The sequence below is a fragment of the Taudactylus pleione genome, unplaced genomic scaffold (assembly GCF_031769625.1).
Source record: "Taudactylus pleione unplaced genomic scaffold, aTauple2 ptg000309l, whole genome shotgun sequence".
NCBI classification, from domain to species: Eukaryota; Metazoa; Chordata; class Amphibia; order Anura; family Myobatrachidae; genus Taudactylus; species Taudactylus pleione.
The window spans coordinates 10,073,153-10,088,607 of NW_028284710.1; the positions used below are offsets into that span (position 1 = coordinate 10,073,153).

General features: G+C 46.4%; 1 protein-coding gene across 1 annotated transcript in view; it reads right to left on the bottom strand.

Annotated features, from left to right (window-relative positions):
• Window positions 1-15,455, bottom strand: part of CCT5 (chaperonin containing TCP1 subunit 5) — a 50,989-nt gene that overhangs the window by 16,483 nt on the left and 19,051 nt on the right. Inside the window, exons 7-8 of the mRNA XM_088442347.1 lie at window positions 4,751-4,870; window positions 4,486-4,671 (exon numbers count right to left, since the gene is read on the bottom strand). Of these exons, the coding sequence (XP_088298473.1) occupies window positions 4,486-4,671; window positions 4,751-4,870 (306 nt within the window). The remainder of the gene's footprint in view (window positions 1-4,485; window positions 4,672-4,750; window positions 4,871-15,455) is intronic.

Consider the following 15,455-nt stretch of genomic DNA (forward strand, 5'->3'; position numbering starts at 1 on the left):
GAGGTAGAATCCAGAAAACACCCTGAAAGAGGGTCTGGATACCAGAGAATGGAGCACTTCCACATCCGAACCATGCTGACAGTGCAGAGACCTGCACTTTCAGGGAGGCCAGGCAGGGGGCTAGACCCAAGCCAGCTGGAAGGAATGCCAGAACTTCTGGAAATCCTAAACACCTGAGGATCATAGCTACAGGTACGATGCCTTAAGAATTATGTATGTCACATTCTGTGGTAGATCCCAGCAAAAGCTGGCCTACGCGCTCTAAACATCCTGATGATAACAGAGCCAGAGAATCCTTAGGACCACAGTAGGGATGTAGTCAAAGACAAGCGATCCAGGTCCAGGGAAAGGCAAGGACCCCGAGAAAACAGGTCCAGATATTGACGCAGATGGAACGGAGTGTCGATGGAGAGACTCCGAAAATCTAACTAGCAGTGACGTCTGGGTCAATCTGGAGCCACCAGCAGGACAGTACCTCCATCTCTAACAGGTACACAAATTGAAAGGTCCACTTCACCGACAATGCGTCAGCGAAGGTTGCTTCAGTGCCTCTAGTTCTGGACCCCAACACCGGCAGTGTGTAATAGAGTCAGGAGGCCATGAGGACCACCTCTGGGAGGACCCCTCTGCTCACTAGTTGAAACCAGTCCCCGGGATGCACGTCGAGACGGCTGAGGAAGTCCACTTCCCAATGGAGAACTCCTGGAATAAACACTGCAGAGATGGCCGGGAGGAGACCCTTGGTCTATGTCAGAATGTGACATTCCTGTAATTGCTGTCCAACTTCGAGTGTCTCCTAGAGGTAAGCCACTGTTGTGACATTGCCGGACTGAACCTTTACAGGTTTACTGTGAAGTATGCGTTAGGCCAGAGCGAGGGCCCAAGACAGCTTGAAGTTCCAATAAGTTGATTAGCAGGGTGGAATCGACTGACGTCCAACTGCCCCGAAAGGAGTGCGGACTGGTCACTGCGCCCCAGAGCCGGCCATCCGTTGTAAAGATTACCCACAGTTTGGGATCCAAAAAGGAGCAACCCTTGGTTAGATGAGGTGGCCATAGCCACCCAGATAGAGACAGGCGCACCTCCGGAGAGAGCATCATCGTCTGAACAGTGATCCGATGGAGAAACCCGTTCCATCTGGAGAGGATCAGTTCTTGTAAATGCCTGGAATGGAACAGCTCATATTCCACCCTTCCGAAAAAAGACACCCTGGATTCCAGAACCCGCATTACTGAGTGTAATGACACTTGTCGACTGTGGAGACACCCGCGCACTCGTAGTTGAAGAGTGGAGATCTTGTCTAACGTCAGAAGGATTCACTGATTCTGAGAATCCAGCAGGGTTCCCAGATGAATCATACCCTGTGAGGGATTCAGGGAGGACTTTTTACCAGTTAACTATTCGTGCTTGTGAAGGAAAGCAATGGTTAACTGGAAATGGATTTAAAGTATCTTGGTGATCCTGCTAAGAGCAGGAGGCCGTCCAGATACAGGAGCAGTCAGATACTCTGAACAGGTGGGCTGTCATAAAAGCCATAAATCTGGTAAACCCCGGTGGGGCTGTGGACAGTCCAAAAGGGCAGAGCCCAAAAATTAGAAGTGTTGCTGTGGCACAGCAAACCTGAGCCAACGCTGATGAGAGGGCTCTATAAGTACCTGTAGGTACGAGTCTTGAATATCCAGCAATACCATAAAGTCCCCAGCTTCCATAGCTCGGATGATGAAGCGTATGGGTTCTGTCCTGAACCTAGGCACCTTTAGGAATTGGTTCGAGATACAGGATAGGACAATGAGGACCATTCGGCATCTGCACCAGAAAGAAAGTAGAATAACCAGTCCCTCGTGAGATAGTGGGGCTGGCATAATTACCTCTGCTTACCGCAAGGACTGTATAGCTTTCTGTATTTGTAAGGCCTTGTTCGGGTCTGAAGACTGGCCTGTATAGCAAAATATGTGGGGAGAGAGACTGAGCAATGAGATGGCGTACCCGTGACAGACTTCAACTCTTACCCAAGCATCCGTGGTGACTTGACAACAGCACCGGGCGAACTGCAAAAGTCGGTATCTCACTCTGGGATCCCCCTGTCCAGTCAGGCTGAAAGTGTATCCTCAGGTTTAGAAACAAGGCATCTGGAGTTCCAGGTCTGCTTGATTCCGGGTATGGCAGCCCTCATGGAGGCCGACAGCCTAGGAAAGGACTGGCCTTTAGGCTTTCCTTGAGGACAAAAGGACTAAACAAATGTAGTCCGAGGCCTTGTAGTGGAAGTAGCTGAAGGTGGAAATGTCGTTTGTGATACTGCCAACGTGCTACAATCTTGTCAAGGCCAAACAAGATCTCCCCATTATAGGGTAATCCATTTTAAGGCCTATATTGGAGTCCACCTCTGCCTTCCAGGAGCGCAGCAATAAGGTATGGCAAGCAGATACAGTCGCGGCCAAAACCCTGTAGTTTAGGAGACTGGCATCCAATGTTGTTATTCCAACTTATGAAAACAACATCTTGAATGTGAGCAGAAAGACATCTGATCCCAAGAAGTTTTTGAGGGAAAAAAAGTCTACAAACGCATCAACCCATCCCTCAATAGCATTAGCCACCCAAGCGATATCCATGGTTGGAGGGGCAACAGCCCCTGAAAGCAAGTATATTGATTTCAGGCAAAAGCTACCACTTATGTATCCGTAGAATCTGTAAGAGCAGGGATGGGAGGCGTAGTAGCGCTCTTAATCAGACGAGTAACATGAGGTGACTCCTATTACCTGCAATGACCCTCAGGGAATGGGTAACATGAGGCCAAACGCTTTTGTGATACCTCCTATCTGGCGATTGCCAAACCCCCGCCATGTGATCCACCCATTGGTCAGAGAGGGGGAAAATAGCCGAAGACACGTTAATGTTTAAACTGAGGGTGATAAGATGCAGGTTCAACATCTTCTATAACTAGGATGGACTTGACCGCCAGCATCCAAGCAGGGATAATACTTGATTTATGCTCCCCCTCGTGTGAAAGGGATGAGTCAGATACATCATCCAGTTCACCCTTGGCTGACGATCTAGGTTAGACAGCAGTGCAGACTGGGAAGTAACCACAGGGTGTTTATTACGCCATCTGGTGTTTCTTAGAAACAACATCCACCCAGGGTGGCTGTTGTGGTAATCCCTGCAAGGGAAATGACAGACTGTTGTGGTACCTGAGGGAATTGCATGTACTGTGAAAAACCCCATTAGGGAGCGATAGTCTGTCACAGGAGTAAACCGCAAGAACTGCGAGATACCCTGAGAGGGAAGGGTAACATATTGAAGCAAGCCCAAGTGGGTCACAACTATGGGGGCCGCCAGGCGATCCACAATGGAGGCCAGGGTCTTGAGAAACAAACCGCCCAGGGGGGTCCTGTAAGGGGCCTGGCACCTTATACATAACCCTTCCTGAGTCAAATCCTCCGTACTCACACCTGCAGCACATTACTTGCAGGATAGCAAAAATGGGTGAAGTATCGTGCTCTATTTCCTGGTCAGACATATCTGACTAAATCTTCGTGGATTATATCAAGCAGCACTATACTGGTCCTGACTGACACTAAAGATTAGCTGCAGGGACCCATTATAAGTGTATGCAACACAGGGACTGGACCAACTGTCATCCAAGGAGATCTGTGCTGCACCATAGAGGAAAATGGCCGCCCGGAGACCTCAGAGGAAGCGTGGCCCACGGAGGAAGCAGCTCAGGGACGCCAGACCTTAGGCTGGAAAGGCGCGCTGAGCTGAGTGCAGATGCTGCTGAACAGGGAAGGCTGTTCCCTCTGGCCGGCTATTAACCCCCGGGATGCCGGCTCCCGTTGCCAATCGTTAAGTCCCTGATGGTCTAGTGGACACGCGGGGTATGGGGGCGCCAGCGCCTCCGGTCTGTCCCCAGACACCGGAGGCAATAGACTGCATAAATGCGTGGATCACCGCGACCTTACCTGCTCCCAGTTGATCCGGCAGCATCCTGGGAGCCCGCAGAGCCCGGCTAGCACAGACTCTGGGGTCCCGCCGAGATCCCCAGATCTGTACTGGCGTCGAGGTGACGAAGCGTCAGCTTGGACATCCTATGGACAGTCCGACGCTGCCGCTCTGAAAAGTCTACAAGTAAATACAAAAACCTTCAACTCATAAAATAAAGCTTAGGGGCTGCTAATCAGCCCCCCTGCGCAAACAGTGACCAACTCCGGCCGGGCACCAACTTAAACTGAGGTACCTCTGGCTTGGGGGCGAGGTTATAGGGAGAGTGGACCCAGCGCATCCTGGGAGCTGAAAGCTTTAACTGCGTGGTGCCCGGATTTGGTTCCCAACCTATACCCCAAGGTCAACCCTGTGGACCCCCTATGAACCCGGAAGAAAATATGCTATTTTGATGAGAAAATATGCTATTTTGATGACTTAAAAAGCTATCAAAGTGTGAATGATATGCACAAGAGAGCAAGCCTTCAAACTAATAGACAAGCTTACCATCTTGTTTCCTCCTCTGATGAAAATGGTTGCAGCTCTTGAGTTCTTGCATTGCTCAATAACAAGCATCTTATCCTTGGTTGTTCCAAATGATATTTCTCTAACTATTCCAGAATAACCAAGTTTCTCAGATGTTAACTCACAAAATCGTGGAACAATACGGCCTCCTGTAGCAATAGCAATTAACTAGAAGAAGAACAAAGCATATTGTAAAACGGTTGTCATATAGCAAACTGAAGGGATGGCAGAGGAGTCCACTACTTACCTCAATTTCAGGTCCTCCAACCCAACGGACAGCAGGTAGCTCATTTTGTAGCAATAAGTGATTTGCTTCATCATCAAAGCCCCACTGACATATGGCAAGATTAGCACCAGTGTCTTTAATCTAAAAGTCAGAACACATGCACAGGAGTGTGAAAAAGTGAGCAAAGAACAAGTTTTAAGCCTGCATTAAATCTAAAATGACTTGATTGACATTTCACAAGCAAAAGCGCATGCGTGTCATCTTCTGTTCTAATTTGAAGCAGAGAAGGGTCTTATCAATATGATAAAACAGGCAACAGTCTTAAAATCAGATTGTATGACTGACACCAGGCACTATATACAAAGCTTTCCCTATTCTTTAAACTCTTCATAAAAGTGTTGTGTTATTCAGGCAGCAGGGATGCAATGTTGATTTACAGTCCCTCTTCTGGGGTCCCATTCGGTTAGAGGGGCATCTCGTACAAATGGTGGCTCCAGTTTAAAAGGGAGCAGCCACAGTTTAACAGTCTCTGCTATGTCTGTGTATTTCCTTACCGCAAGTGGGTGATTAGAGTAAAGCCGCATACACACTAGATTATTTTTATGAACGATCTGGACGATAACGTTCAACGATTTATCCGTTCAGGGTGTATGCAGTGAATGACCAATGATGTGTGCTCCTGCGGGTCGTTAACGATGTCTTGTCGTCCGTACATGCAGGCCAATCTGACGATATTGTCAATTGCCTCTTCAGAGATGTGGCAGGATGACATCACTGATAGATATCTTTTAAAGATATCTTTCAGTGTGTACACCCAATATAGTTTGTCCTGCACTACAGAAAGTGTAAGGGAAATCTTTCACCAATATCGTTAATACAGCACATAGTCTAGAGCAGTGGTGTCAAACTCGGGCCCTCCAGCTGCCGTGGAACTACACATCCCAGCATGCAGTGCTACAGTTTTGCTATTAGGGCATGCTAAAACTGTGGCAGGGCATACTGGGATATGTAGACCCACAAAAGCTGAAGGGCCTGAGTTTGACACCACTGGTCTAGTATATGCGGTTTAAGAGGACATGTGAAAGGATCTTGCATTGCACGCTAAGGGCTTTGAGCAATTTCACATTTAACAAATGGACAGGGTGCAGCACCATGTCTCAGAATGATCAAAAGGCACGCTCAAATACAAAACCATGAAAATCATTGAGATGTAGTTTTGTATTGAATAGCTCCCGTCAATTTAGACAGAGGCTGCAGCCGCACAAACATCAAATTATACTTACCGATAATTCAGTTTCTTCGAGAGACTCCATGGCAGCCACACCTTGGGATATAAGGCCTGTTCCCCTTAGTATAGATAGTATTTTTCAGGGAATTCCCCCCTCACTGTATATAATCCAGCCCCTTCCTCTTTTCCCTTGTTTTTTTGAGTGTTTCCTTATAATCTGATCCTGCAAAAAAACTCAAAGGAGGGCATCTTTGGGCTGCTATGGAGTCTCTCAAAGAAACTGAATTATCGATAAGTATAATCCGATGTTTTCATATTCGTTCCTTATATTGATATTCAGCACCTTATCTCCAAAATGAGCACTTGACAAGTCCAATGCATAATTAGTGGTAAATGAATGTACAGATAACCATGTTGCCGCTTTCCCAATCTCTTCTACTAAAGCCTTTGCCCAAAGAAGTAGCTGCTGCCCTAGTCGAGTATGCTTTAAGGATTTCAGGTGCCTTAAGCCCTTCTTTCTTGCAAACAGATTATAAACTTCTTATCCATCTAGCAATGGTGTTTGGTAGGACTATAGCCTTGTCTTGATTCCACTTGGTGGGACAATTAAATGCTTTGTTTTTCTGCATTCACTTACTCCATGTAGATAGCGCTAACCAGATCCAGTGTATGTAGTTTTTTCTTTGTCATCTTTGGCCGACAGAAAAAAAAAACTGATAGTACAATATCTTGATGGAGGTGAACAGATACCACCACTTTTGGCATGAAATTCGGCTTGGTCCTCATTATTACTCTGTCTGGTCTAATGTTCAGGTACGATTCCTCTGCCCATAAGGTCTGTACTTCACTCACTCTTCTTGTTGAGATTATTACAATTAGGAAAAACAAGAGATCTGGTAAGAACTTACTTTTGTTATCTGTTTCTACAATGCCCATAGGGTCCACAGGGTTGACCTTGGGGTACAGCTGGATCTGGATCCACGGGCACCACGCAGTTAAAGCTTTAGCTCCCAGGATGCACTAGGTCCATTCTCCACTATACCCCGCCCCCGAGCCACAGGCACCTCAGTTGATAAGTAGCCAAGGTCGGTGGAGGAAAAACAGAGAGAAGGAACGCTGGAACACACAAGAACCACACTCACAGAAAGGGAGACGGAAAATCGGTGACCAGCCCATATGAAGCCAGGTGCGTCAGGGCGGGCGCCCTGTGGACTTCGTGGAAACAGAGATAACAAAAGTTCTTACCATATCTCTTGTTTTCTACTTCATGGTCCACAGAGTTGACCTTGTGGATATCCCAAAGCAGTCCAATTAAGTGCTCCTGTGTTGAAAGGAGAATCCGGCGCCCAAAAGGAAGCATCCTGAGAGGCGAAGGTCTCAAAAGGCATAGAACCTTAGAAAGGTCTGGATGGAAGACCACGTGGCTGCCTTACACAGCTGAACAGCCAGGGTGCCACGGCTAGCAGCCCACGAGGGGCCCACAGACCGAGTAGAATGAGATTTAACAGAGGCTGGAACAGGCAAGCCCTCCTGAGTATAAGCCTCAGAAATACAAAGCCATCTAGCTACAGTTTGTTGGCCGGCCAACCCCTCGTGAAAACCAAAGAGGACCAACAAGGAATCCGACTTCTGAACAGAACTAGTCCGGTCCACAAATTCTGAGAGCACAGACCACATCCAAGGAAGCCTCACCAGCCGAAAGGTCAGCACAATATCATCTTGATTAATGTGAAACGTAGAAACCACTTTAGGCAAAAAACTAGGGCGAGTGCGAAGCACTGCCCTGTCCTGGTAAAAAAATCAGAAAGGGAAGACGACAGGAAAGCACCCAATTCTGAAACCCTCCTAGCCGAAGCAAATCGCCAGGAGAAAAGAGTCTTAGTAGGTAACCACTTGAACTCCACAGACTCAAGGGGGTTCAAATGGAGGCCCCTGGAGGGCCCGAAGAACCACCGCCAAATCCCAAGGAGCCACTGAGGGCACAAAGGGAGGCTGAATCCGGAAGCACCCTGGAAAAAGGTGCGGACATATGGTAAAGGAGCAATCCTATGCTGAAACCACAGACAGTGCAAAGACATGGACCGTCAGAGAAGACAGGCGTAAGCCAAGGTCCAAGCCAGACTGAAGGAACGCCAAAATCCTAGAAACACTTGGGGATCGTAAGGTCCGAGGGACACCATTGAACATAAGAATGCCACACTGTGGAAAATCCTGGCAGAGGCAGGCGTACACGCCCGAAGCCTCGTGCCAATGACAACCAGAAAAAATCCTTGGACCTTAAGATGGATGTCTCAAGATCCACGCCGTCAAAGACAGACGACCCAGGTCCGGATGAAGGCAGGGACCCAGAGACAACAGGTCTGGAAGTTGAGGCAGAAGGAACAGAGCATTGATGGAAAGACTCTGAAGATCTGAGTACCAAGGACGTCTGGGCCACCAGCATAAGTTTACCGCCGTCCTGCTAGAATTTCCGAAGAACCCGATGGAGAAGGGATATCGGAAGGAAGAGATACGCAAACTGGAAGGTCCACCTGACCACCAGCGTGTCCACCAGACTTGCTTGTGAGTCTCTTGTCCTGGACCTGTACACGGGCAACTTGTGATGGGAGGCCATGAGGTCCACCTCCGGCAGGCCCCACTTTTCCACAAGGAGCTGAACCACCACTTGGCATTCCTCGGGATGCACGTCGTGACGGCAGAGGAAGTCTACCTCCCAATTGAGGACTCCTTGAATGAACACTGCCGAGATGGCACTCCGCCTAAGACAGGATGCGTGACACCTCTGTCATCGCTGCCCAACTAAGAGTGCCCCCTTGATGGTTGATGTACACCACCATGGTAGCGTTGTCGGACTGAACAAGCACAGCTCTTCCGTGACTTTACAATTGGAAGGTCAGATACACAGCCCGAATTTCCTGAAATGTCGAACGGAAGAATTGAGTCTTCCGCTGTCCAGAGGGGAGTGTGAACCTGTCACTGCACCCCAACCCTGGAGACTGGCATCCGTTGTCAGGAGAACCCAGTCCGGGATTCAAAAGGGGCGACAGTTAGTGAGATGAGATGTCTGATACCAGCATCTGAGTCTTGATCCGGTGTGGCAACCTGTACCATTTGGATAGAATCAGCCCGTGCAGGGACCTGGAATGGAACTGGGTATATTCCACCATGTCCAAAGTCGACACCATGGACCCCAGAACCGACACTCTGCAACTGTTCAGGCAACTATGCACCCGCAGTTGCAGGCAGATCTTTTCTGCAGTCAGAAAGATCTGCTGCAGAGAATCTAGAAGGGCTCCTAAATGGACCATCCTTTGTGAGTGAATTAGGGAGGATTTGTTACAATTTATTAGCCACCTGTGCGCTTGCAGACAAGCGATAGTCAGGTGTAGATGTTGTAGAAGTACCTCCGGAGAACCGGCCAGCAACAGGAGGTCGTCGAGATACGGAAGAAGCCATATACCCTTGCTCCGAAGATGGGCAGCCATGACTGCCATAATCTTGGTGAATACCCTTGGGGCCGTGGAGAGGCCAAAGGGTAGAGCCCGAAACTGGAAGTGGTTCTGCCGTATAGCAAACCGCAGATACCGCTGGAGTGAAGGCGCTATGGGAACATGAAGGTATAAGTCCTGGATGTTCAGGAAAACCATGTAGTTCCCAAGGTCCATAGCCAGAATGATGGAACGCAAAGTTCCCATCCTGAATTTGGGCACGCTGAGGAACTTGTTCAAAGACTTCAGGTTGAGAATAGGCCGATGAGATCCATTGGGCTTCAAACCAGCAACAGAGTAGAGTAGTAACCTGTCCCGCATTGAGAAGGCAGGACTGGAACACCCCCCCTGGGGGGAGGACTGCACCCTTGGACTTTCCTTGAACACGAAAGGACCGAAATGCAGAGGTCCTAGTCTTGGAAGGCGCAGTAGCTGAAGGCAGAAAAGCAGACTTAAGACTTTGCCAGGGTGTCTACAATTTTGTCCAAATCAGGATCAAGCAATAACTCCCATTAAAAGGGCAAGGCCTCCAGGCCTCTCTTGGAAACAGCACCCGCCCTCCAAGAACGTAACCACAAAAGGGCGGCGGGCAGACACAGCTGCGGCCGAGACTCTGGAGGTCAGCAGACTGGCATCCAAAGCAGCTTCTTCAATATAGGTAGCCGCATCTGTCCCACCAGAGCATTCTGGACCTCAGGAGCTTCCTCAGTAAGGTTGTCCTCAAGTACATTAGCCCAGCTCTCAATGGCCTTAGCTACCCAGGAGATACAAAAACAGACAAATCTCAGGTGCACAACTCCAAATTATTAATAATATATAAATGCAATAGAATTTTGCAATCAATAGAGGTTTTTAGCATAATCTTGGCCAAGGTTATGGGCCTACCCACCATATCCAGGTAACCTCTTTACGGTAGGTCCCTAACATACTAGGATTCAAATCCAGAGCGCAGGACACCCCCAAACTGGCCCAGCTAAGCCACCCCAGGGCACCGCCATAGTAAGAAAAGTGCAGTGTAAAGAGATAGTTAGGAGCAGCTGCATATAAAGAATGAAAATAAAAAAGTGAGGTACATGTATATTAAACAAACAGTGAAGGGTTAAAATGTGTTATAAAAGAAAAATGTGTTATAATGCGGTGCCCTGAAACAGATCAACCAAGGCAATCCAGGGGGACCCACGCCCCAAAAATGAACCAAAGTTGCACTACAGTATATAAAACTTGTAGGACTTACCTAAAATTGTGCCTAATACCAGTGTGCATATCTATTACCAGACTCCATGCTTTTAAACCAATAAGGTAGGGGTGCTACTGAGGGCGTCTCCTTTCCCTGCTCTTAACTATCTCTTTTACACTGCACTTTTCTTACTATGGCTGTGCCCTGGGGTGGCTTAGCTTGGCCAGTTTGGGGGTGTCCTGCGCTCTGGATTTGAATCCTAGTAAGTTAGGGATCTACCCTAAAGAGGTTACCTGGATATGGTGGGTAGGCCCATAACCTTGGCCAAGATTATGCTAAAAACCTCTATTGATTGCAAAATTCTATTGCATTTATATATTATTAATAATTTGGAGTTGTGCACCTGAGATTTGTCTGTTATTGTGCCTGCAATAGTCTCATCAGGTAGCACCTCCCATTATATATATATTACAGGGTGTGCAGTCCAGAAATCTTTCCCACTACCCAGGAGATAGCCATAGACGGACGGGCCATAGCCCCCGAGAGAGACTAAGTTGACTTTAAGCAAGTTTCCACTTTCCTCTCCGTAGAATCCTTTAGGGAGGAGATTGAGGGTAAGGGCAGCGTAGCACTTTTTTTCTAGTTCAGTCCAAAAACATCCACCCAGGGTAGCTGCCCCCCCTGTGAGAGGCCCTGAGGTGGCTGCACATATAGCGGCACCCGTGGATAGGCATTAACAGCTTGAGGCCCAGGGGAAGACAAACAATTGCGGGATAGTCTGCGACAGGAGAATAGCAGTTTGGGGTAACCCCATTTGGGGGTGCTGGGACCACCAGGCGCTCCGCTAAGGAGGCCAGCACCTGGGAAAACACCGCCCAAGGAGGGTCCTGTCGAATATTTGGTGGGGCCCAGGCAACTGAAAGCACCTCATACACAGCCCATCCTCTGATAAAACCTCCTTAATTACTCCCGCAGCGTCTGCAGGAGAACAGAGTGGGAGCAGCGGAGCACTCTACTTTGTCAGACAATACTGGAAAAACCCACAAGCGTGCAACACACCAGTCCACAGATATGGCACCGTGTAGCAAGCAACTGTATGTGACTGATCTCGCATATATAAATTCAATTATTTTTGTGAGGTCTGAGAGAAGCCCTTCCCCCACACACCTGCCAGGGATGTAGGGGAAAAAAGGGATAGGTATAGACTGACAGTATTAACTAAATAAAGCACAGACAGTCAGCACTAGCAAAAGTCACATACCATGCAGAAGAATACCCACTGAATACCTACAATCAACCTGCCCAGATTCAGTCTGGGAGGGATATAGTGCTGTGTACACTGACCTTTAGCAGGGGAGAGGTACACAGGTGGACCGGACCACAAGCTGCCTGAGTGATCTGCGCTGCCACCAGTAGAAAAATATGGCCGCCGGAGACCTCAGTAGTGGCCGCAGGAGGATGCAGCTCAGCGACGCCAGACCCGAGCGGAGAGGCGCCCTGAACTGAGGGGGGAAGAGCCGCTAGACAGGGAAGGCTCTCTCCCGACTAGCATTTAAACCCTGGGACGCCAGTTCCTGCATGTTACTCCCTGGTGGTCTAGTGGACACGCGGGGTATGCAGTATACAAATGGAAATAACACCGGCGCTGACAAGGTTGTCTCTCTAAGCAGCTGCTAAAGAAATGGGTAGTTAATCCCTTGAAAGAGCTAAAAACTGAAAAGCAGCGCTAAAAATTTTACTCATTTATTACATGATATCACAATCACATTAGAACATAAAAGATGAAATGACTAGGTGTCAGTCTATAGACAATACTTGTAAGTAAGAAAAAATCATAAAGAAAATAAAAATTTTTTTTTTTTTAGAAAAAGGCACTAATACATTAAAAATCGACATGCATGTCAAAAAGTCATGATGACTAGATAACCTCTTGAATAATCAGTACAGGCACTACACGTGTGATGCACCATGGAATAGATAATTCAGTTCTCTTGGTAATACCCAAAAAAACAATTAGCCAAGGATAAAAATCCAATAAGGGACTGAGCACATATAGTCCTCACCGTTGGGACCCTCCTATATGGACAAATATTACCTCTGTAAGTCTCTTAGGAGTGGTCCAATGTACAGTGGCGGTGGTCTGAAGAGAGGTGCTCAAAGTCACAAATCAATGTCCATAGAATCCTGGTGCTGAGCTGATGGTCATGGGGGCTTCCAATGAAGAGAAATCCACAAATGTTGAACTTCCAAAATGAAGTGCAGAGATGAGTAGGTGCTGGTAGTGCCTGAGTCCTGGTAATACACCAATGCGATTCACTGCTCCTCTGGCAGCTTTTTCAAGGTGTTTTAGACTCTCTCAAGTGCCTCTTAAATAGTGCCTTTCATTAAAGTTAATTGATTTCCATTGCGTGTAGTCACATTGTTTAATGTGTTGTTTTAAACGATGTAAGCAATCACATGTTCAAACTTTAATAAACCATACATATAAAAAATACTAATATATAAATAAATGTAGGCAAACCGATCCCTTATATATTAGAAAAAAGGAATAGTGAATCACTTATATTCCAAATCGTGCAAACAATTCTTCCATCCTAGGAAGAAGTATCTGTTTATCATTCATTGGTGTATATGGACCACGTGTTCTATAGCAGGGAGAGATCAATATGGCAAGGGGCGTCGTCCAAATGACGTTGCGTCTCAAGCCTCACCTTGATCCTCCAACCGCTAACAGAGGACAGATCTTAAGGGTACGAATACTGCGGGTCAATCCGGGCGGCCCATGGAGCGCAACGCAAAACAACGTCGCGTTCCACTCGGACCTCTCCTGGACAGCGGTGTGAGATTCAATCGTGATATTCCACGTTGAAAGAGGCATAATCTGTGGAGCGCAGCGTAATTGCCATCGCGGTCCACAGTATTCTCCTCTGTCAATGCCTATAAATGGAAAGTAACAATTGTGCCTATTCTGGATCCCGGGTAACATAATTAACCAATTTAGATATAGAGCCATAGTGTGCCATGCTTGTATTTAGACCTAACTATATCGGAGTAGGTGAATACTATAATATTCAATAGGACCACGTATATTCAAACCTTCCATTTTTCCAACAGAATCAGAATTTCAGAGAGAATGGGAGAATACTCTAGATCAATGTTCATTATCCCTTATGAGAACGGTGATTAAATATAAAAATATGAAAGTGGAACAATTGATAAAAGAAATTGATGTTATTAAAATTAAATTAGAACCTATTCGTAAAAGATCCGATTTTTTGGAATATGATACTAAAATAACCGAGAAAATACTAAAATTTTAACAAAATATTACAGAGAATAAATGTAAAAAATTTAAAAGGGATTTGGATGATTACAAAAATGGACAAGTAAGATCCTTTAGGACAGAACAAAAATAGACACTCTTCTAATCATAAAACGACAGTTCATACTGAGAGGGTCCGCTTTATGGACCCTACCATTCAGTATTAACCCATCAATGATCGGAACACTAGACGGAGAGTTCTCTCCGATAGGTATCGGTCTGACACTCAGCCGAACCTTTTCGATGGTGGTAAGACGGAAACTTTTCCCCTCCAGGAAAATCTATCATCTAAAAAGGAGCCTAGGGGCACGTCCAAAGAACAATCATTCCAGAACATAAGAACATAGAGAGCACCAGAGGTTTTTTTTTTTAGAGAGAATGTACCCACCCCCTCAGGATCAAACGTGGAGAAAAGATCTCCATCCTTCCACACCAAAGAAAGGTCGAGCGTCAAGTATAGAGGTAGAAGAGGTGGGGAAAAAGGAGAAACTTAAGAGAATGAAATTAAGAGGACAACATAATGCAACTAGTAGTATCTTTAACTTATCTTCTAAAAAAATTATCTAAAGATGAACTATCTTTGCTCAACAAAGGTCTAAAATTCGCTCCCTCCACAGAACCAAATATCTATGATCTCTATGTAGATCTGAATAAATTTGTCCGTAATCTCTGTAGACAGAGATTTTTTTGCTAAAAAGAAAATGTCTCAAGACCCTTTAGAACCTGTTCCCATCCTTTTGGATTCAACTGATGATCCCATTATAGAAATCCTGCAGGAGCTACAAAGCGAATCCAATCCCAATGAGGAGAAAGAGAAACTCCACGAAAAATATTTGACATTGACAAAAGCGGGCCGAAATCCAAATCAGAGTTTTTTTCCTATCAGTTTCAAGAGTAATAACAGAGATATTTTATAAAAACAACTTTGGAGAGTTTTAGAAGCTTATGTACATCCAAAAAATCTAGAAAAAAAAAAACAATCTCACTAGACATGAAAGGAGGGCCCTTAAGGTGTTGACTGGGGATCCATCTCTTGTGATTAAGGAGGCGGATAAAGGTGGAGGTGTAATGATACAGGATAAACTAGATTATATCAAAGAGGCACTCAGACAATTGGAAGATAACAAATTTTATCGTGCGTTTCCAAAGGATCCTACTAAAATTCTCAGAGTTAGAATGCCTTTTGTCAGATGCCCATGAAGATGGGGTGATTACTAAGGAAGAGTTTAGATTTCTCTTACCACCACATCCCACAATTCCAGTCTACTATCACCTCCCCAAAATCCACAAGTCCCTCACCTCACCCCCGGGACGTCCCATTATTTCGGGTGTTAATTCTTTGACCTCTTTTCTTTCTGCTTATGTGGATGTTTATCTTCAGCCACGTGTCTCTCGGTTACGTTCACACATACGTGATACCACACACTTCTTACAACTAATAAAAGAAGTGAAATGGAAACAATCATATGCATTCCTGACACTGGATGTGCAGAGTCTCTACACCAATATTC